Here is a 21,932-nt window from a genome sequence, read left to right on the forward strand (position 1 = left end):
AAGTTGTTCGGATGTGGCTACATTATTAGACGAACATATTTATTTAGAAAAAAATCCACTCCGAAGAAAAATATGTTTTTAAAAGAAAATACAGTTTTTATCGAGTTTTCTCCTTTTTTTTTCACCTAAATGAAATAATGATACTGTTACTGTTACATTTTTCCAGTTATACAAACGATGTGAACAATTATCATAATTAGTATTTATTCGCTGCGATATTTACAGAAGCTGTACAATCTAATCTTAGTCAGTTAAAATTAAAAATTGTAATTCGTGAATTAGGGCTTACATTGGGTAACACTTATCGCTCATGTGAAATGTCAGTTGTCACCGGAATCATAGACATTACACTATATGGTCTAGTAAGTAAATTGTCATAACCTGTTGGTCAGTTGTCTCAATTCTAATTACGAATTTGAAATATCACAATGTCATTGTATCGGTATTTACTATTTAGTTGTTATTCTTGTAATTGTGACAGTGCAAGTTGAGACTGTTGTCTATTATTATTTCATGATAACAAGATAATTAATAATTTCTGTAAATACATACAAGTAGATTTTTAAAACCAGCTTTTCTCTCCATGTAATCAAAAAAATGGATGTGACGGTTGCAGCGTGTCTTAAAGGTTTTTATTTTCGTTAAAATCGCTTATGCGACTTTACCTATTTATCAACCTACAAATTTCGATGTTTATTTTTTTTCAGAATCTATTTTGGATCTTGTTAAAGCTCTAGGAGACATTGATAATTCGGTTAACAACAGCATAATAAAATCAATCTCAAAAATCGCGAATGAGTACCCTAATGAAGTTATTGAAATTATATGTGACTTCTATAAACAAGCAGGGCGAATTAATGTCACACAGACTGGAAATATCGTTAAGTATGTGTGATGTAAACTTGTTTTCTTGCTACTAGTATTTTCTAAATATATGTACATTAATTATTGATATTAATTTAAATAAGGAGAAAAAAATGTTTTTGTGTGAAATCAGGGTTTTCAAACTATATCTTAAATTTTTATACACCCACCAATTTTTGCTAAAAATTCCACTCAGTAGTATATTATAAACATCATACACTTATGATCCTTCACTTGAACACAATATAAAATAAGTTATAATTTCATTTCAACTTATATCATTCTAACTTGCTTACCATAAACTTTCCAGAGTTTTAGAAAGAACATGTGTGAGTCAAGTAAAAAAGATAGAACCTGGAATAGCAACAGAATTGGTCCATGCTATGCTCAGGGCAATGACTGAAAATCCATCATATGAACCTACTGTCCAATTGGGAGCTTCAGCTGTTTTGGTAGCTGTAGGACATGAGTTCCTTGACCTGGTAAGTTTTATTGACGTGATAACGTCTTTAAAATCGTTTTAGTCGGGTGACATGTTCAGAAACTTGTGTCACACCAAAACCTCACGAGCGCGATCTCAGGTATAACGAGAGAGAGACGGACCGATCTCCCATCTCATCTCGAGCGCTGCCAGTCATTCCGTGAATGTATGAAGAAAAATGTATATCATAGTCGAATAAGTAAACTTGTCATTTTACACCCGAAATTTATCATCAAAAGTGTGAATAAAACGATAGATGTAATTTAAAATTTGAAAAAATTGTTATCTTCATTAATTCCTTACTTCCCAAAAACTTATATCACCAATAAGACGTTATCACGTAAACATCTCGATCGTAAACCTACTTTACAAACAACCAATATTTTTTTATTATAATGAAAATGGCTTCCATACTGTTGTTGCATACATGTATTACCTCATTCTCAGTTCTATCAACATATTCATAACCAATCAATGGCTATTTTGTTAACATAAGCGTGTCTAGAGGGGTAGGGGTGCACATCTAAAAATTCAGGTTTGGGCCAAGAGCTCCTATGAAAAGCGATAAAAGTGTTACATCATGTTATGCTATTTAATCATTGAAAATCAATAATAGTAAAAAACCTTACAAACAAAAACCAATGGATATTAGGAAACAATTAAGAGAATTGTTTGAAATAAAACTAATGGATATATGTGTCGTATAGAAACAAAATCCGCCAGATCCAGTTTTGGGGAAAAATAAGCTTTTGTAGTCTATGGATTCAGTATCTTGAGCTCTATGGTCCAATAATATATATAATCTTTCAAACCCAGTTAAATCCTAGTTAATTCACGTACTTTTTTTGCGTTTCATTTCAAAACACGCCAGATCTTTGACAAGACAACATCAAAAGCCGCTAGATCCACCTCAGCCAATCAGAGAAAAGCATTTTGACAGAAAACCGTCATGGCGTTACTAAATATAGTAATGGCCGCTCATGCATTTGCTTGTGATTTCGTGCCGGCTATATCGTGAATTTTCATCAAAAAAATGTCCGATTTACTAAAAAAAATAGAATCAGTTCTTCCGGAACATGCAAGGAAGCGAGGGGTCAACAAAAGTAACTGGAAAAGTGAGAAAAAACGATGTGAGCGGTGAGTGAAACTTCCATAGGATTTGCTATACAGAGTGTTACAGGATGTGTACTTATTATGGTTCCAAAGATAGTATTTTAAGACAGGCAGAATCAAAGTAATAGAGTCCCATTTGGCACCCTTCGTGTATGGAACCCTAAAAACGGATTCGTGTCTAATTTATGTATTGTTTATTTTCAGATATTCTGCGAAAAAACTGCCATCTTTCCCAAAATGTAAGCACAAAACGAATTCTACTTTTAAATGCCTTACACTAAAAACGCAAGATGTTGCTCGGTTTCACCAGAATTTCTACAAATTGAACAACAAAGTCAGCCAAGACAACTTTATACTAAAACATTGCCGTCTCTCCAAATGCCACAGAAAAAGGCTCAAAGATCAGTCTAGAGGACCAAAGAATTTAAGTGCAGAATACTATGTCACAATTAAAAATCCTCACAAACAGGTCAGGGTATGCAAAAGTGCTTTTATTAAAATATTACAAGTGGGGAAAGATAGAGTTACAGGCATTCTACAGAGATCTTATAAAGATGGAGGCAGTGTTGCTAAAGAGAATCGAGGTGGAAACCACAAAAAAGATCGATATGCGCAGAGGCAAAGAAGTGTAATGACATTTATTGAGTCCATAGAAGCAGCTGAACCTCATTACTGCAGGGCCAAATCGTCTGTAAGACTGTACTTGCCACCTGAATTAAATATTAAAAAGCTGTGGAAAATGTATGAAGAGCAAGTTGCAAGTACCCCCTATCTAAAGGTAAAACAGTCATTTTTCAGACAAATCTTTAACCGCAAGTACAATGTTGGTTTTGGTTCTCCCTTGAAAGATACTTGCTCCAGATGTTTTGAATTAAAACGGAAAATAGAAACTACTAACGGCCAAGAGAAACAGATTTACATAACCCAAAAAAGGTTACATAGCATGAAAGCCAAAGCCTTTTATGACTTGTTAAGAAAGGAAGAACATGATACCATATCACTGTCATTCGATTGCCAAAAAAACAGCGCGCTGCCTAAACTGCCCGACCAAGCGGCTTACTTTAGTAGGCAGTTCAATATGAGCAATTTTACAGTTGTTATTGGTAGTTCTAAATCTGCTTTAGATAACGTACGAACTTATTACTGGTGTGAGAATGAGCATGCAAAATCTTCATCTGAAATCGCAAGTGCAGTATTCGACACATTGATCAGCTTGGATATCCCAAGCGATAAAACAAGAGTAAGACTGTTTGCTGACGGTTGCGGCGGTCAGAATAAGAATACAATTTTAGTGGGCATGTGCATGAAATGGTTGTATTCAAACGCACCACCACACGTAAAAAAACTTGAAATTATATTCCCCATGGTTGGACATTCGTTCTTACCGCCCGACAGGGTATTCGCGAAAATTGAAAAGGAAGTAAAGAAGATGTCAGTCATATGCGACCCACAAATGTATGTAAATTTATTTACAAAACACGCAACTATTGTGAAACATTTGGGTGTGGATGTTGAAGTGTATGACTGGAAGAACGAAGTGACTAATGTATGTAAACCTCCTGGCAGCTGGCATTTCAAATTTAATTCTTGCAAACGATTTATACTGCACAAAGGACGCCAGAATGTAAGCGTACAAGGAGAGGAAAACTACAGAAGCGAATGTACTCAGCCAAAATATGTGACTAAGAAAGGAAGACGTTGCGCGGAATTGGAACCTGTAATAAGACGAAAGGGGAATAAAATTAATATAAAAAAAATTGCTGATGTCTCGAACCTGTTATCGAAGCACTTTGGCGAAGACTGGAGAACTATTGAGAGTTTAGCTTACTATAGGGACATTGAACTTAATAATGACAATTCCGAAGAACGTGAAGATCTAGTATGCGTACCGCTTGAAGAAAGTGACAATTGTATTTGATACAATATTTGCGATATTAATTAAAGTTCAGATTTATAATTTTTGGTAGTTTTACTTTCTCTTAATCTGTAATTTTAGAACACCCTGTAAGTTGACAATGACCTAGCGTAGTTGGCATCGATCTCCGCCACATCCATTTCTGTCAGAAACAAACTCCGTCAGATCCGTGTGTCATTATCAATAACCGCCAAATCCAATTTTTTCAGTTGGTTATTAGTTCAGTATCCTTGTAATCTTCAATTGTTTATTATAAGGTCATTTAAATTAGTCAAGTAATATTTTTCTCCTTATTTAAAAAAATAACAGTTAAATGTAACTGTTACCAGCAAAAAAAAATGTATACTGTAAAATTCACCTTTCTGGATCTGGCGGATTTTAATTCTATACGACACATATCATAGACAACAAGAGAGTTGTTATTTGGGTTATGCAAGTGCTGACGTTTTTGGTGCATGCATCAATTTTACTTTACAATCATTTGTTAGTAGTAATATGCATGATTTGATCTAATTCATATTCTCTTCTCCAAATCTATGTAACTCAGCATCAAATATTCAAGTTTCTAATTTCATTGAAAGTAAAGTAAGTTTAACAAATTCATTTTAAGCGTATGGTATTGTAATTGTTTTAAAGAATTTAAAATACATTTACATTTTCATACTATAATAACAAAATGCTGGTATGGCCTTAATCCTTACTGAACCAACATTTGTTAATAAGATTATACTAATTCACTTACAGCTCTATATTAATCAAATAATGTTTCCTATCCAATTGAATTAAAAAGTGGTAATTCAAATTCGTTAGAAATAGTACTTCACTTGATAATTATAAGATCTTAAAAGAGTTGAAAAATACTACATGACACAGAATATTTTATAAATAAAATACACTTACTAAATAAACATTTCACTTAGAGAGATTTTCGAAAATGTGTGATACAGATAAAAAAACAACAGTATTTATTTATTCACAAAAGTCCATACACTACAGTTTACTACTACCTTACAGTTTTAGGCCAATATAATATTATTTATATTTAATATATCAAATATTTTTGGTAAACAAGTATGCCAATCTTGATTGCTCTTATAGTTTTATAGCCATACTTATCTGCTTTTCTAGTTTTTGTATTCAGGAGCATTTAATGGAATTTAAGAGTGTTTTCTTAAACTGACCTTGTGATTGCTTGCCTATTTCAGGTTCTTCGCTCTCTTATAAATGAGCTGTCACCAGCAACATTGCCCCACTATACCATAGCTCATACCATGGGTACACTATCTATGCTTAACACAAAATCAATGGTGCCGCATATAAAGGAGATTCTTGGCAAAATGCTTCCATTACTGCCACTCGTGAGGCAAAACGGGGATAAACAGGCCTTTGCTTATGGTAAGACTTTTTAATATTATATGTATTTTGTGAATTGTCTATGTGTATATTTAAAAATACTCATATCATCACATAGGCAACAAACATCAATTAAGTAACCATTCTCCAAAAATGCTTTAACAAGTGTTATGAAATTTAATTTAAAAATTATCTCATGTCTATATGAGAATAGGTTGTAGAATATGTATCATACTGCTAGAGGCTAAGTTTTAGAAATTTGAGTGAGGCTGTATTAAATTATGCTTTGACGTAGTTTACTCGAGTGAAATCGCTGGGCACAGTTAGTATATATATAAAGTATGACTGTTCAGAATTTAAGAGGTTGATAACAACTCTTATGGTGGAATAAGAATAAACAATTTGCGTGTGTTCCCACGAGAATGTAAGTGTGTGCTCCTATTTCACCATGCCTCCTGCTGATAGAGGACAAATCTTTGTTTTTAACTTATGTTATTGTTATTAATTACTTAAAATGTCATGTGGCACCTACTGTAATGGTTGCAGTTCTTCTCTTTCTTTCTACGCCCTTGATTTGCGAACTGGCAGTAAATGTAAAATTAGAAGCATTTAATATACAGTATTACTTTTTTGACGTTCATATGTGTACATTGTGTTACCTATATGAATAATTGATTTTAATTTGATTTGAAATGGATTAATATAAAAAGCACTTGTTATGTTATCTTGTATTATTTTAAAAGTTTTAATATTTGTATCAGATTTCTCACAATTTACTTCTGCTATGTTCAGCTTTGGTAATTGATATAATTTAGGCCATTTATATATGTCACCGTAAAATTGTAAACACCGTTAGATTGTAATCTATCTCGCGTACCGTTGCGTACTCGGTGCGTACCGTTTCACAATTTGACGGTTTCACTTCGATAGATTACAATGTACCGAATAATAATACGTTAAATTGTAAACAGTACGTTGACACACAATCTTTCGACAGTTTACAATCTCGCGAGATAGATTACAATCTAACGGTACTTACAATTTTACGTTGACATATATAAATACTAATAATATACTAATGTATTGACGTTACTTACAGCTTTTGGACATTTCGCCGTTGCTGTAGCTGAGCAAATAGGCGATAACGTTGAGAACGAAAACATAACATCAATCAAAGAAAATTTTGTCACCGAATTCTCGATTGTATTCGACGTCCTCTACAATCAATGGCTGAATTCGTCTGAGCCTAGAGTGTCAGAATCAGTTCTCGAGGCCCTTGGTCCCATAACTAGACTTATTTCAGAAAGACAATTCAATGAAACAGTCAACAAATTTGTATTATCATTGCTCTCGTTGTATCGTAAACCGGCAATCAACTTCTTTTGTATCAGCCAATGTATTTCATATTTACTTTCGCCGTCATCTCTTAACCCGAAATTGTCGCTAAACGACAACGTTGTCAATTCAATTAATCATGTCTTGTTCAGTTTAGTTCTTTTTGAACCAGATTATGATCAACCACAGACAGTTAAAAATCATTTTGAGGTTCTACGCTGTTTTGATCACATGGCTACTCAATATCCAGATCAAACTATAGAGATGCTTCTACATTTATGCAAAAACACACAAGAGAAAGAAAGGATGAGAGCTGTTGTAATTCTCACGCACTTGACGACGTGTTCGCAAGTTTTTATCGACAGTTTCGCTACTAAATTCATAACAATTTTAAAAGTAATGATAGTTATGGAACAAGGGATTAAAATGAAGAAGACACTTGTCAAAGCGATAGTTGCGTTAGCGTATAGAAATTGTATCATGGCAACAGATGATTTTGCTATGGTTGAATTTATCGTAAAGCATTGCGGTTACGAAGGTCCATCTCATGTGTCGCAGTCCGAAGCTCAAGATGTACGTGATACGTGCAAAAACTCCCTCATACTAATGTGCAATACAGTGACGAGCGTTAGAACACAACTACTTAATTTGCTTCTAAATTCTCTGACACTTGAAGACTTTACTCATTCAATGTCCACAGTCAGCCACTGCCTTACGTATTTGTTACAAAATAATTCAAATGTATCTAGAGACGAACCAACAGAGACTGTAATTGTCGCAATAGCTTCCGCTGATGTTATATTTGTGAGGTGTTTAATGCACATAGTTGACCCAAACGAAAGAGAAAGGAACAAAAACCTCTTGATATTCCTTGAAGAATTTTCTGGAGATATCCACAAGAACTTAAAAAATTCATGGACGATTGAAATCGATAGGCTATTGAAATACGTTGAGAAGAACGAATCCAAGGAGCAATGGCATGGAATGTTATTGGATTTATTGGTATCGGCAGTGGAACAGGTGAACAACAACAAATGGGTGGAGATAATATCTACTCTAATTTCTCAACAAATTATGTCCAAGAAACTGTCGACTATGATCAAAGGCGTATCTTTGCAATATTTATCCGTGTTGTCGTGTCATATGTCCAACGCTGCAGCTGTAGAGAATGTCTTAAAAATTATCCTTCTAGCTCTAAAAGCTATTCCATTCGAGAGCGTGGAATATGTCAGCACGGCTATTGGAATAGCATCAAGACAACATGGTGAATTTATACTTAACGAATTAGATGCACTATACAAAGAAAATGAAGCAAGACGCAGTAATAAACTGCTGAACTTTCTTTCTTCAAGAGCATCCAAAAATGATGCAGAATTGGCGATTGTTAAATATGCCCTTATAATATGTTACGGCAAAGTTGCAAGAGAGTGCTTAGACGTTCACGTCTTAGCTAGATTGGGCGATAACGTCACTTCGATACTGTTTGAAATCCTGAAATCGAATCCCAGTTTTGATCTTTGCAATGCTAGCGTAACGACACTCTATGAGATAAGTAAAGCGTTGCATCCAGCGTCACATCATAACGTAGCATTGCGAAATCGATGGCAGTTGCTCAACGCTGTTCTAGAACAGATATATAATTCTAATCTTGAGAAACGGAACGTTGAACTGTATCCAATAATCGTAAAAGCTTCTAAAGCTCTTACCAAGTTACAAAAGGGCATCTTACCTGAAGAAAGAAATACGATATTACGTGTTTTATTCAACAGCATATTCGGGGAACTGTCATCCTTCAAAAGAAAATATGAAATAGAAGGAAACGGTGATAAGAATGATTTGTTAGCTAAAACATTAAATGATTCCTTGACACTCCTTCATGAGCTTATAAAGGAGTTAATAATTCAATCAACCTGTCTGAGTACTATCGATGATATAATAGGTTTGTTAATTGAATGGTTTCGTCACGAAAACGATGAAATTAGAACAGCTGCCATCTTGATACTTCAAGTTGTTTTTGACTCGTATATCAAAAACGTGAAATTAAACTATGAAACGCCCAGCAAGTTTGGCCAAATGGGATATCTGTTAGGGCTTATAGTGCCCGGAGTCGCTGATACTAATTTCCCCGTGAGATTGACGACAGTCGACTGCGTAAAACTGATTATTCAGATTCAAGATCTTTACGAAGGTCACACTATTGAACCGGACGATGAATGTATGGTCAATCTAGCCCATTTACAGAATAATATTTTGACTAATGATTTATACATGATCAGCGATTACTGTATGAGGTTGTGCGATACAATTTCGCCGAAAATACCGCATTTGCACACCATGCAATTTATTGAAAGTCTGCTAGAAAGCTACGACGGTCATGAGTTAAGGAGCGTTGGGATAAGCTCTATTTTGGATGCATTTTTTGTGAAAAAAGGTCAAGATTTATATCAAACAATTGAAAGAATTGTAGAAGTGATGTTAATTAAAATGGAAGATGTCCCAGACGACGCCAGAGCGAGGCTGATGCGTCCACTCATGTCTTTAATGCGTCATCACTCGAACGCCGTGACTGCTGTTCTTTTGGCACAAAGGATTCCCTTGAAGCCGTAAGTATCTTGTATTCATATGCCGCTTAGTTATTTGGAGTACTATTGGAACGAAGTTCCTTATCGCGCGTTGTGAAAGGGGGCTAGACGGAAAAAATTCTTACGAAAAGTTGTCACGACACTTTTTTGCTATTTGCTATTGTAATACACCGGTTCTCGTCCGATCACCGAAGTTAAGCAACGTCGGGCGAGGTCAGTACTTGGATGGGTGACCGCCTGGGAACACCTCGTGATGTTGGCTTTTTTTTTTCGTCGTAAGATTGGTGTCGAGAAAATCTATCAAACTGTTATGATACCAATTAACATATAAATTAATCGAAAGGAATTTCGTTCCATCCGGGTGTCCCTTGACACCTCTAAAGTTTTTTTCGAACTATTTTGTAATAAATAATTTTTGGATACTAAAAGCTTTTCAAAGATAAACGTGCGTAACACATTGTGGTCTTAGTTGAAAATTTTGTAATTTGGAGGTCATGAGAACTACTACAATGGTTTCATACAAAATGCTAAGAAATTAATATCTATTTCTATTTCTTGTAAATCAAACATCGCGAATGCTATTGCAGATGTGTGGTAAGCTGCTGGCGTCATCTAGCTAGGGACGAAGGTCTGGCTGTGTCAATAGTAGATAATTTTCTGCGATTGATGACATCTGTTGAACTGTATGAGGACCCTTACCATATAACTGAACATCACATTGCTGCTTTACAACCTATGACTGTAAGTACTATAGTATAGTGCTTTTCATGACAGAAGTCCCCCCAGACGCGGCGCTGCAATCGCATGACGTAATGTTGCCATTTATGAGTAAAAAATTTACCTATTTTATTTACATTTAGCAGATGTAATTTATCAAATAATACTATTTTCTGCATACTTCGATGAAACAATATTTATGTTATGTAAAAAGTATATTTTTATTTACTTATATTAGCGGTGTTCTACCTACTTACAAGGAAAAGATGAGAAAATAGGGAAAAGAAAAGCAATAAAAAATTTTATTCAGACTTTTATTGTATAATTGTTGGGTTACAAATTTTTTCGAAGTACACGCCGCTTATACCTTCGTTTGTAATTCTTGTTACAGTTTTCTCTGACACACCTGCAATTAAATTATGAACAATTAAAAATAATACTTTAAATTATAAAATTAATACTTTTAATAATAACTTTAAGTTTATAATGCTTATGTAATATGTAATATATGTTTTAATTTCAGTTACCTATTTTCATCACGTTATGTATTTATTCAATTTTGTCGCAAAAACGAATTTATATCATAAAAGTCCCACCAATACAGCTAAAAAATATTAAATGGCAACTCTTCGTAGAGTTCTTAAACATATATTAGCGATTTTGCTAAGTAAAATAAATAATTTTGCTTTATTACTACTATAAATACAATTAAAGTTTTACAATTTCAGTTAATAAGCGCCCTAGGAGAAATGCTTCAAGAGGAATCAATGCGTTCCATATGCATTAACAAATTCTCGGACTTATTTGCTGTACTTTATACAACGTTAGCGTGTTATGTGGAAGCGGAGCCTCCCGCATATGTCGTACCCAGTAATAAGGGTCAAGAGAGATTTGGATTCATCCCAAATAGAGAGGCAATTAAGTTATCACCTGCCAAAATAACAGTCAACACCTTCAACTCGTTCTTGGAAAGGGCTGATTGTTATAAAGTGAGATTTTTAATAATTTTTTTTTTAGAATATCAGTTTAGATTAATGGCTGGTTTCGCATTGATGAAATTACCTGTTTTAATAGGTGCCCTTTTATTGACTATATTTTTTTACATGCTAGGGTGTGAATATGTTTTAAAAATCAGAGAGAAATATGTTTCGCACATATTAAAATTTAAATTATTTAAATTTATTGTTTGTTTATTTTAAATTTAATAAAAATTTAAAATAAACTTAATAAAATTCAAATCTAGTTTCAAGCATTTTTTTTATGAAGATTGGCATGTGTCGGTGCTCAGACAAGATTTTGACAGATATAAATCAAGTTAAGATACCTAGGTCCATATTCTGATTCGTATCTTAAGACACAATATCATCCTGAGCACTCAAATATGTCAAACTAAAAAAATGGTTTGACAGATCTTAAACCTTGACATTCTAGAATACGGGTCTTAAATTTTAGAGAATGCTTATTGACAAATAAAACATTGTCAGAAATAGATGTTCTACCTGCCTATAACGAATCTATGAATCATTAAAACAGGACAGGAACCTTTAAGAACCTCCAACGTTACGATGAATTTTTATTAAATCTATCTTTGCACATATCCCCATATTTTTCTATTCCATGAATGTAATTAAACACAATTTTTTTCAGGTAAAGGAGGCATGCTCTCTGTGCCTTAGCATCGAACACGGAGATAGTTCCAGCACTATACTTGAACTGGCTCCAATATTAGGTAGTTCCATTAGCCGCTCGTGTCCGGCGCATCTAGCTAAGCTGGTATCCAGGCTTGGTGGATACTGCAGATCCCCATTACCACCTCAAAGATGTGCTGTATTAGCTTTGATGGCCGATTTGTTGAATTATCGGTGAGTTAAAATAAATTTTAATTGGTAACTTAGTGAACTATTTGATCCGAAAACATACACTCACTTTCTTGAAGTAATATTATCTCTGTTTACGCCTAACTCCGTAAATGCGTCGCTCGGTAAGATTAGGGTTTATTCGGGTCGCGATCGGCCCCATCCTAATTACACTTTGTAATTTTGCACTTGCTCGCGCGCCATAGAACTGTCATGTGATTATCTAATAATTAACTGAATAAACCCTACTAAATTGTAACAAAACCAGTGTTCTTTGTTCTGCCTGAACAATCGCTATTCATATTTATTTTGTATCTATGCCAACATTATTGCATAAACAATTTAATTTACATAAATATTTTAATTTACTGAAAGGTTAAATGAAACTTTTGATTATTTTTTTTAGTTATTTACACACGACGTTTAGACTGTTTTCCAAGAGTTATGGTTATTGAAGGACAGTCAATCAAGTTGACTTGATACTATAGTCACATCTATTGAAATGTTGCAATATAAACTATAAATTATGGTGAAGTTCCTATTTGCAAGAATAGCAACAGAAATTCACTAGTGTGTATATCTCCTACGCCTCTACTGTAATATCAGTGTTATAGGCAAATCGTTTAGGATCTCCGCCATTAAGTTGTGGAATAGGCTGCCCGACTCCATATGATTGGCAATCTCCCTAATATCTTTTAAAACTCTTCTACATAATTTTTTCTTAACCATATCCTATCCTGCTCAATAGTGACTTTTGTAATTCTTGTATTTCTTATTCTTTTGTATTGCATCGCTATTAATGAATCCGTGACATTAGCTTTTTAGTTATTAGTTTATTTTATTATTATTATTTTTTTTTTGTATTATTTTAGATTAAGGTTTATCAAGTTAAGATAAGGTTAAGATTAATTCCTATTTTTATTAGTTGTTTGCCTGAAAGAGATCGCTTGTTAGCGATAAGGCCGCTTGTTGCTTCCCTTATTATTTTTAATGCATTATTATATTATTTGTTTTTCTATAAATGTAACAAAGTGTAAATGAATAAAATAAATTATACCGCAATTATTTTTTTGTGGTATGTTGAAACTTTATATAGTGAAGATGAAAGGCATTTTCTGGACATATAGAGAAAAATAATTTTTTTTACGTATGACAACTCACCCGAGGCGAGGTATTTAAATCTAAGGGAATTTGATCAACCCAATTATTTCTAATCCAGTTGCAACGAAAACGTTGTACTAATAGAAGCAGTTCTCGCAAACCTGAGTAGTGGTTGGAAGGATGAGTCTCCTCGTGTGAGGTCCGCTTGTCTTCGTGGTGCTGCCAACATCAGCCAGTTAAACAAGGAACAACGCGCTGCTGCGCTGCCGGCTGCTTTGGCTGCATTAAGCCAGGGGGTTGATGCGCAGAAACTACCGTAAGATTAGTTATTAGTTTTCATAAATAAAAAATCCACAAGTACACAAAACACTTAAGATTGGCTGCAGAAGAACCACAACGTATATGCTAAAATCTTATACAACAATTTTTTTTAAATCTGTTCATTAAAATAGAGTATTTTAATGAACAGATTTTAAAAAACCGTTTGAACCGTAGTAGTAAGCCAAATAAGTGTAATTTTTTTGATATTATGTTTTCATTTATTAATGAAGGTAGTACTTGAATCGAGTCCTACCCATTGAAGTCGTCACTGTATTATATTATTTATTTTATTATATATATAAACTAAGAGACTCGGCCAAGCGTTGCAGTGGCAAGATTTTTGTTATATTACATAGTAGTAAACTATTCAAGGGAAACGGTAGGAGAACACCAGTCATGGGGACCACCATGCTTTTTTGGTGGTTATGCCATTAAATTGTAGCTTATGTGAAACGTTGGTACTTTGAACACAGCGCGATCTGATAGTCAAATAATCAACAAATAATTTGTAAGAAAACAATATTGTGGCTATAGATTAAGATGTAAGCTATCCTTTCTTTAAGTTGGATCAAACTGCACACGGTGTGTAAATTTAATTTAAAATCGGTTAAGTAGTTTAGGAGTCCATCGCGGACAAACAACCTGACACGTGATTTATATATTATATTACGATGTACACAATGTTTCTAATGTTGAATTAAAATTATACAATATACTTCAGCACTTTTATAAAGAGTGCTGGTCGGGAAATTATTTTAGGTTTAGAAAGTAGTCCTGCAGTTTGGTACCTGACTAGAAACTTATTCTTTCTATGTAAAAATTACTTTAATTCGTTTCTAAATATAATATTAACTATATTCCAGTAGTTACTATTTTTTTTCAATTCTGTACTACATTTTAAAAGTTTTTCATTAATACTAATTTTATTAGCTGTATGCAAAAATATATAATATATCATTGTAAGCACATTTAAAAAAATCGGCTTGCTTGACTACCTTTTTAGTCCGAAAACTTTTCAGATCACCGGTGGACAACATTCCCTTGGCCGCAATACAAGGCCTGAGTCGTCTACTGACAGAAACAGATAAAATAGACAAAGAGTTCGACAGAGAATTATCTGCAATTTCTCAGAAAATCCGCCCTTTTATGAACACGGATTGCAGCCAGTTAAGAGAGAACTCTATCCGTCTCTTTGGGATTATTGCGGAAAGGGTCAACTCCGATGGTATAATAGAGCAAGGTGTTAGCTCATTACCCTGTTTTTTGTTGCATCTTTGCGATAATAATCCTGCTGTTGTGAGGGTAAATATATATTTAATATAAATTTAATTTAACGATATATCTATTCCTATAAACCAAAGACAATAATAACGTACATTTTCCTTTACATGTCTGTATTCATGATTATTTTTAAATATATAGGCAAGTAGGTGATCAGCCTCCAGTGCCTGACACACATTGACTTTTTAGGTCTAAGACATGTCGGTTTCCTCACGATGTTTTCCTTCACCGTTCGAGAGAATGTTAAATGCGCACACAGAAAGAAAGTTCATTGGTGCACAGCCGGGGATCGAACCTACGACCTCAGGGATGAGAGTCGCACGCTGAAGCCACTAGGCCAACACAAATACTTACGCTTTCTTAATTGTTTTATGAAATCGTTTATAATTTATATTTCAAGTCTTAGTACAAAGCTTATTTTGAAGTTATAATGTTATAATCGTGATAATCTAGTTCCATAGTTACAAAAATGTAAAATATATAAATAATATATTATTAGTAAACACAAAAGATTATAACGTGTAGGTACTTTAGACTTTTAAAATCTACTGAGGTTAGGTTAGTAACAAGTCCGTTCCGCACGAAGTCTCGAAATAAAAGTGAGTCAACGCCGGTGTTGCCACGCTTTATATAGGTTTCTGCTACAAGATGGCGTTAGTCCGCTAACAATATAATATAAATAATCACTTTCCCCTATATTCCATCGCATATATACCTACCTAATCTTAAGAATTTGTTTGAACTTGTTAACTGAGGAACAACTGTTTCGAAATGTAAAATCTTTTTTGTGGTAAAGTAGTTATCGTGGATCTCCTCTTGTAAAGTGTAATTAAGTGGACACACCTGTAATATAAATTAATTAATTTTTAGGCCTGCAAATCCACTCTCCGTCAAATCTTCAAGACATTCAAAGTTCGAAAGTCCAATGACTTCATTCAGACCCATCTAGTGGATGAAGGCAGGTTATACCTGGATGACTTCCTCTGTGCCCTGATGAGGCAATTGGCTGATGAGATGCCAAGTGCCTTGGTCAAGTGTCTCCATACGGCGGTTAATTATTTGCACACGGCCAGGGAGGATTTGAAGCCGTTTTCTCCATTGTTAGTTGGTAAGTTGATGAAATTGTATTTTAAGTTTTATTACGATCCATTTTTACTGTTGAAGTTTTATAAAGATTTTGTATTTTTTAATTAATCAATGCCTTTTTTTAAATATAACTTTTTGTGTGCCGTGAGAGGTCTCTGATGTCGAGACAGGTCAGAAATCTTGGGTCAATATCTCGATATCTTGGAAGCGTTGTAAAGTTCTATGTTATGAAGTAATAAATGCCAACGGCGTTGTTTAAAAAGTAAACTAAATAAATACAAAAATGTGTTCATTAATTACAAGTAGATATGCATTATCATATTACATATTGTAAGATTTGGGTATGAAATCTTATAAGTAAAAAATACCTGTGCCCAGCTTTTCCATAACAAACTTAATATTTTTTTTAAATTGAAATTTTGATTTTTTTAAACTGTTTACAACAATTTCTTATCTTTATTTTTTTTAACCAACACCATTACGCAACGCGCTACACGCGTGCATGCATGCAAGTGTGAGTACAAAGCAAGCAATATGGCTAGCTAAGTTTCCTTTCAGTCTGGAAGTCCTAATTTCGAATTCGTAGAAAAAGTAAAACATTGGGGAAAATACCATATTTCCTAAAATATAGCCATCTCTCTGTCATCAATATATTATTTGCAGGATACCTATATGCAGATTTATACCGCATCCAACCAAATCACCCGGACGAGTTCAGTTTAGACCCTGAAATCACTCGCACGGCTCGAACGAGGTTGCTACAACTCCTAAAAGACGCAAATCCAGCCGTAAGACAAAATTCGGCCTTCGCCCTCGCCAATATATGCCTTATTTGTACCACAATGTGACCCGTGAGAATCACATCAGATGTGATTAACGGAAGAATTGTGAACAAAATATTTATCGTTAAATAAATGTGGCCTTTGTTTAGTGGCAGTACTTATAAGTATAGAATTTAATTATGAACATAGAATATTATATGAACATGATTTAAGATGAAATATAAAATTAATAAAAAGGTAGCTAATGCACTTATTTTTACTTAAGCTTAGGTTTCCTAGAAAAGCGGTTATCTAACGGCCGTAATGTAGCGTTGGGTGACGTCACCCATACGTTGTCTATAAATAACATCGGAGTAGGTTTCCTAGAGAACGTTAAGTGTCACCTTAATGGCATGTGCATGACGGCCGTCATAGCGGTGATAAACATTAGTTCAACGTTTTTCGCGAATAGCGGTGCCCATATTTAATTATTACAATGAGTGGAAACGTGACTGGGACGAGCGAAAATGATTGTTATTTTGCATTATGTTAAAAAGTAAAGACGGCCGTTAGTTAACGGCACCGCTTTTCTATGAAGGTGCTTTACGCTCAGAATTTTTTTCGGCTTTTAAAACATGGTTACAACCTAGTACCGAATGTGTTACTATGGTTACGGCCATTTACGCAATACCGTAATTAAGTAGTTTATACGTTTTATGAATAAATAATAAAATATGCCAATTTAAAATTGATAATATCGCAAAGGCATTAGTCTAAACATAAAGAAGTCTCAGTCCGAACTCTTTTGTATTGTTTTTTATTAATTAATAGCATATAATATTTACTCAATTAAACGAAGGTGTATTTATTTTACTTTTGATTATTTGTGTAGCATTATATATTGAACATTCCTAAAACGATGAAATGTTTCTCATATTATTTAAACAAGCTTATGGTAAGAAAAAAAAATCACGAATGCTTTTTCAGATTAATTTCTTTGTATACTCTCTCTGTAATCTGTTGGAGTTAATCGAATATTTATAGGATTCATATAGTGTAGATATTTATATTAGTAGTGATGAATTTAAGACATATTTTAAATCTAGTCTTAAAAATAATATTTTTATCTTTTCTATATGTTTTTATACTCAAGGTGCTTTGTATGAAATGTTTATTTCATTTTTTCGACCAACATTATAATCGTTTCCAACGTTTTTCTCATTACAGACTGCGGTCAAATAAAAGTTAATTCTGTTAAGATGTGATACTTAGATTTTAGGCTGTTTTTAACTTTATTCGAATATAGTAAAAATAAAAAGTAATATTAAACATTTATTCCAATAATCTCAAGTTAAAAAATAAAAATGTTATAAAAATTATAAAATTGTATTCACGTTGATCTACGAAAATTTAATGTATATTTTGTCTATACTAATAAAGCTTGTTGTTTGAATATTTTGTTTTCTTCTGAGCTTTTCTTTCCGATGTGGAAATGCAGACTTCGCACCTAAAAAAATACATAGCATTACAATTTACATTGAATATTAGTACATATTTTGTAATTGTTTCGCTTCAACTGCTACGAGCTTAGATTTTGTATGTATAAATTAATGAAATTAATAAGAGTTTGTGATAATTGAGATTAGAGAAAGGTTTATTCGATTTTTTTAAATCTCTTGAGACAATGTTTTTTGAAGTTATACTTCTTTAGGTGCGTTATGAAAAATTGATGAGAGTGAAATTTTACGATGCGCGCGCACCGTGACACAAAATTAACAGAATGAAGTTGCCCACGGAAGATGCTACGGCATTGGACATAATTTAAAAATAACATTCAAATAATAATAGAATTTATGTTACACTTAATAAAATATTTATTTATTTAATTTTTCAAATGTAAACTGAACTTTATTGACTATAATGACTCCTTTTCCAGTCTTTGATTATTTAATTGTAAACAATTTTTAATAATGCCAAAGAAGTATAACTTTTTATGCGCGTACATAAGTACACGCACCCTTTTTTTTCTTCAATATTAGTCGAAAAAATACTATCAATTCGAAGGTATTTTAATGGGGAATATTGAATTTGTTACTAAAAGTCTTACATCAAGTGTTCTTACTAGAAGTCGATATAATATTCTTAGTATGGAAGTTGTTTATTTACCTTAAAGGTTGAGACAAGTAAAATGACTTATCTGGATTGCAGTGTCCACGAACTTGTCTGTTGTCCCACGTCACTGAGTCCATTCTCCATTCTGGTGGTACTACCGGCATTTGAAGTTTTGCAAACGCCATCTATCAATTTTAGGAACTAATTAACAAATCCTACAACTCATCTGCTCATAGTCAGAAGACTGATTGCACGATGCGCTCTATTAAAAAAAAAAAACTTAATAAAGATATGATCAATGGATTTGCATCTACACCACTTAATATAATTATATTAAGTAACAAAAACGTTTGTACGCTAAAAGAAAAAATACGAACCTAACTTGCGTGTGCATACTTTAAAATTAAATTAAATAAGTTTTTGCAATATTAGCTATGGGGCTGTTCCAGGGTTAATTTACGATCGTAAAAAAAAGTGTATAATCGTCCAGAGTGATTCTAAAAGAGGTGATGAATATGCCTATACTTTATCTCTATGGTACACTAATGAGGATAGATGAGGTCAATTACCTAGGGCATTTTGTTACGACTACTATAAGGGACGATGCTGACGTTGAGCGGGTCATTGCAATGGACTGTATTTGATATGAAATGTCTTTTTGTTGCGGGAGTAAATTAAAAAAAAAATTATGACTTCATCCCTAATAACTAACCTATTTAGGACATTATTGTAAATGACACAATAATAAAGAAATTATTTAAAAAAATCAATCAATCAATGGCGCTACAACCTTTTTAGGTCTGGGCCTCAGATTTCTGTATCTGTTTCATGATTGGTAATCTAATAGGCAAGTAGGTGATCAGCCTGTGCCTGACGCACGCCGTTGACTTTTTGGGTCTAAGGCAAGCCGGTTTCCTCACGATGTTTTCCTTCAGCGTCCGAGCGAATGTTAAATGCGCACATAGAATGAAAGTCCCTTGGTGCACAGCCGGGGATCAAACCTACGACCTCAGGGGTGAGAGTCGCACGCTGAAGCCACTAGGCCAACACTGCTCAAAGAAATTGTTATATCCTACAAATATTTTCGAAAAAGTAGTAAATTTCAAATTTGTCCGTCAAGTGGTAGATATAAAATCTACGTCATTTTACTGAAGTTTACCGTTATTAAATGGTGTTTTATATACCATATATTAAATTGGTTATGCTATATATAAAATATCTCACGATTTTATATTTTCTAATTTATTTTTTAATTTATACTTCATTGCCATAATACACATGTACAACAAAAAGTAAGTAGGTTACATAAGTTATTAGGCAACGGGCGGCCTTATCGCTAACAAGCGATTTCTTCCAGGCCACCCTAATAAGGAACAATAAAAAAAGGAAACACCTACAGAGGGTAAAGTACAAGAGATACATAATTAATTATTGCAATCTTTCAATTCTCACTAGTCTTTAAACAGTCGTCTAACTATTATTCGAGCGACTAAATATAAGCATCAAACCTAAAACTTGTTGCTGCACTCAGCATTTCTGATTGTTTGAAACAAAATTTTACCGGATTCGCCGGCGAGTATTTTCCGTCTAGCGGTGCGCGACATCCTCCAGTTGCTGTCGACACATCTGTTTGCATCACATTAACACTAGATTGATAGATGTCCTTTATGAGCAATTCGCGGATACTGGAAGAACATTAATCGGTAGGAATCGTAAATATAAAATGCGCATTGTACGGATCTGTCTTACTGGTGCGGACTCCCTGCCTTCAAGCGAAGAACTATACGTCGAAAAGTCAACCTCGTTCTTTGGATTTTTGAAATGGAAAAAGGTACACAACTGCGGCATGAGTTTAAAGATGTTAGTATTTGAGTCGATATATCTTTTAATTTTTCACTTTAAATCATTCGTAACATGCCTAACAGACTGGATTCAAACCTATAGCTACGCAATTCTATGTACCTACATTTATGATCGAGATATTTTGTCTTAAACTACTATAGACAACTTAGGTTACTCATTAGTGCTTGACTTTTTTAATAAAATTTCATTCATGCAGTTAAAAAAAACGACAAAAAGATTGTATTTTTGAATTTTTTGTGACAAGTTTCGGTACTGGGTAGGTCTACTTCTTGATTTGATGTTGTAGTTATAAGTACCAACCTAGAATCTTTAATATCATCCAAACTAAGTGCAGGTGGCATGACAAGACGAGGCCGCGTCGCCTGAACATGATTTTTCCCCTCTTCCACAGGATTTTCCTGTAAGGATTACATTTAGACAGCCTCCGATGAAGTAATTGAATTCTACATCAGAAAAACAATGAATTCATAGCATTTAACGAAAAGACAAAAGGTCGATTATTCGTGACAAATTTTTTTTTTCTAGTTTATCATTGAAAAATAAATGTAGCCACTATAAACAGAAATGTAAGCTTTAAATATTAGGTCAGACCTACTAAATCAAAATAAAGACGATTTTTTTTCTATTGAGATAAAGACATTAGTGCTGAAATGTGGTAAAGCCATCTTTACCACATTTGCCCATGCACATTCTAGCCTAGCTAAGGCGTATATGGCAATATGTAGTTACAAATTAGAAAACTTACAATGCCAGCGCTGTGGACTTTGTGAGCATCTTTACGGATAATTTGTTTTTGGTTTGCAAATAATTCCGTAGGTAAATCGTGTTTCTTGAACTCTGTAAGAGTATGGATATTCTTTAACGGTTTGTATGCGGGTCTTGGGCGCGATACTTTCTCTTGGTACAATGTTGGGGGATAATAATTGATTATTTCAGGTTGAAAATATGTCCTGTTTGTTGTTTCATAGTTGAATAACATATTATCGTAAAAGCGGACGTCAGGCATGTTGGTAAAAAATAATTAAAATGAATATAAAAATACACTTATAAAAAACGCAAAAAATCAACAAAAATTAAATAAGTCAAAATTAAACATGACATAACGTCGCACAATATCAAAAGTCACACATTTTTTGCGTAATAAACTAGATAGGTACAGAGTATCTACTTAGTTAAATAAATAGTTATAAT

General features: G+C 33.6%; 3 protein-coding genes across 3 annotated transcripts; 2 read left to right on the plus strand and 1 right to left on the minus strand.

Moving 5' to 3' along the window:
* Positions 1–448: 448 nt before the first annotated feature.
* Positions 449–18,219, plus strand: LOC125051205 (maestro heat-like repeat-containing protein family member 1). Its single transcript, XM_047651410.1, has 12 exons — positions 449–628; positions 708–885; positions 1,175–1,346; positions 5,579–5,768; positions 6,826–9,664; positions 10,231–10,384; positions 11,089–11,349; positions 12,008–12,222; positions 13,436–13,633; positions 14,658–14,940; positions 15,790–16,027; positions 16,669–18,219. Exons 1-12 carry the CDS (start codon positions 598–600, stop codon positions 16,851–16,853), a joined length of 4,944 nt encoding a protein of 1,647 aa, XP_047507366.1. The 5' UTR covers positions 449–597; the 3' UTR covers positions 16,854–18,219.
* Positions 2,039–4,417, plus strand: LOC125051207. Its single transcript, XM_047651411.1, has 2 exons — positions 2,039–2,482; positions 2,663–4,417. The coding sequence occupies exons 1-2, from the start codon at positions 2,379–2,381 to the stop codon at positions 4,374–4,376; spliced, it is 1,818 nt and encodes a 605-aa protein (XP_047507367.1). The 5' UTR covers positions 2,039–2,378; the 3' UTR covers positions 4,377–4,417.
* LOC125051210 lies at positions 17,595–21,882 on the minus strand. Its single transcript, XM_047651416.1, has 5 exons — positions 21,487–21,882; positions 21,042–21,139; positions 20,440–20,563; positions 18,933–19,063; positions 17,595–18,273 (listed from the first exon to the last, which is right to left on the minus strand). Exons 1-5 carry the CDS (start codon positions 21,745–21,747, stop codon positions 18,198–18,200), a joined length of 690 nt encoding a protein of 229 aa, XP_047507372.1. The 5' UTR covers positions 21,748–21,882; the 3' UTR covers positions 17,595–18,197.
* Between the last annotated feature and the right edge of the window lie 50 nt (positions 21,883–21,932).

Source organism: Pieris napi, chromosome 7 (assembly GCF_905475465.1).
Source record: "Pieris napi chromosome 7, ilPieNapi1.2, whole genome shotgun sequence".
Classification (NCBI taxonomy): Eukaryota; Metazoa; Arthropoda; class Insecta; order Lepidoptera; family Pieridae; genus Pieris; species Pieris napi.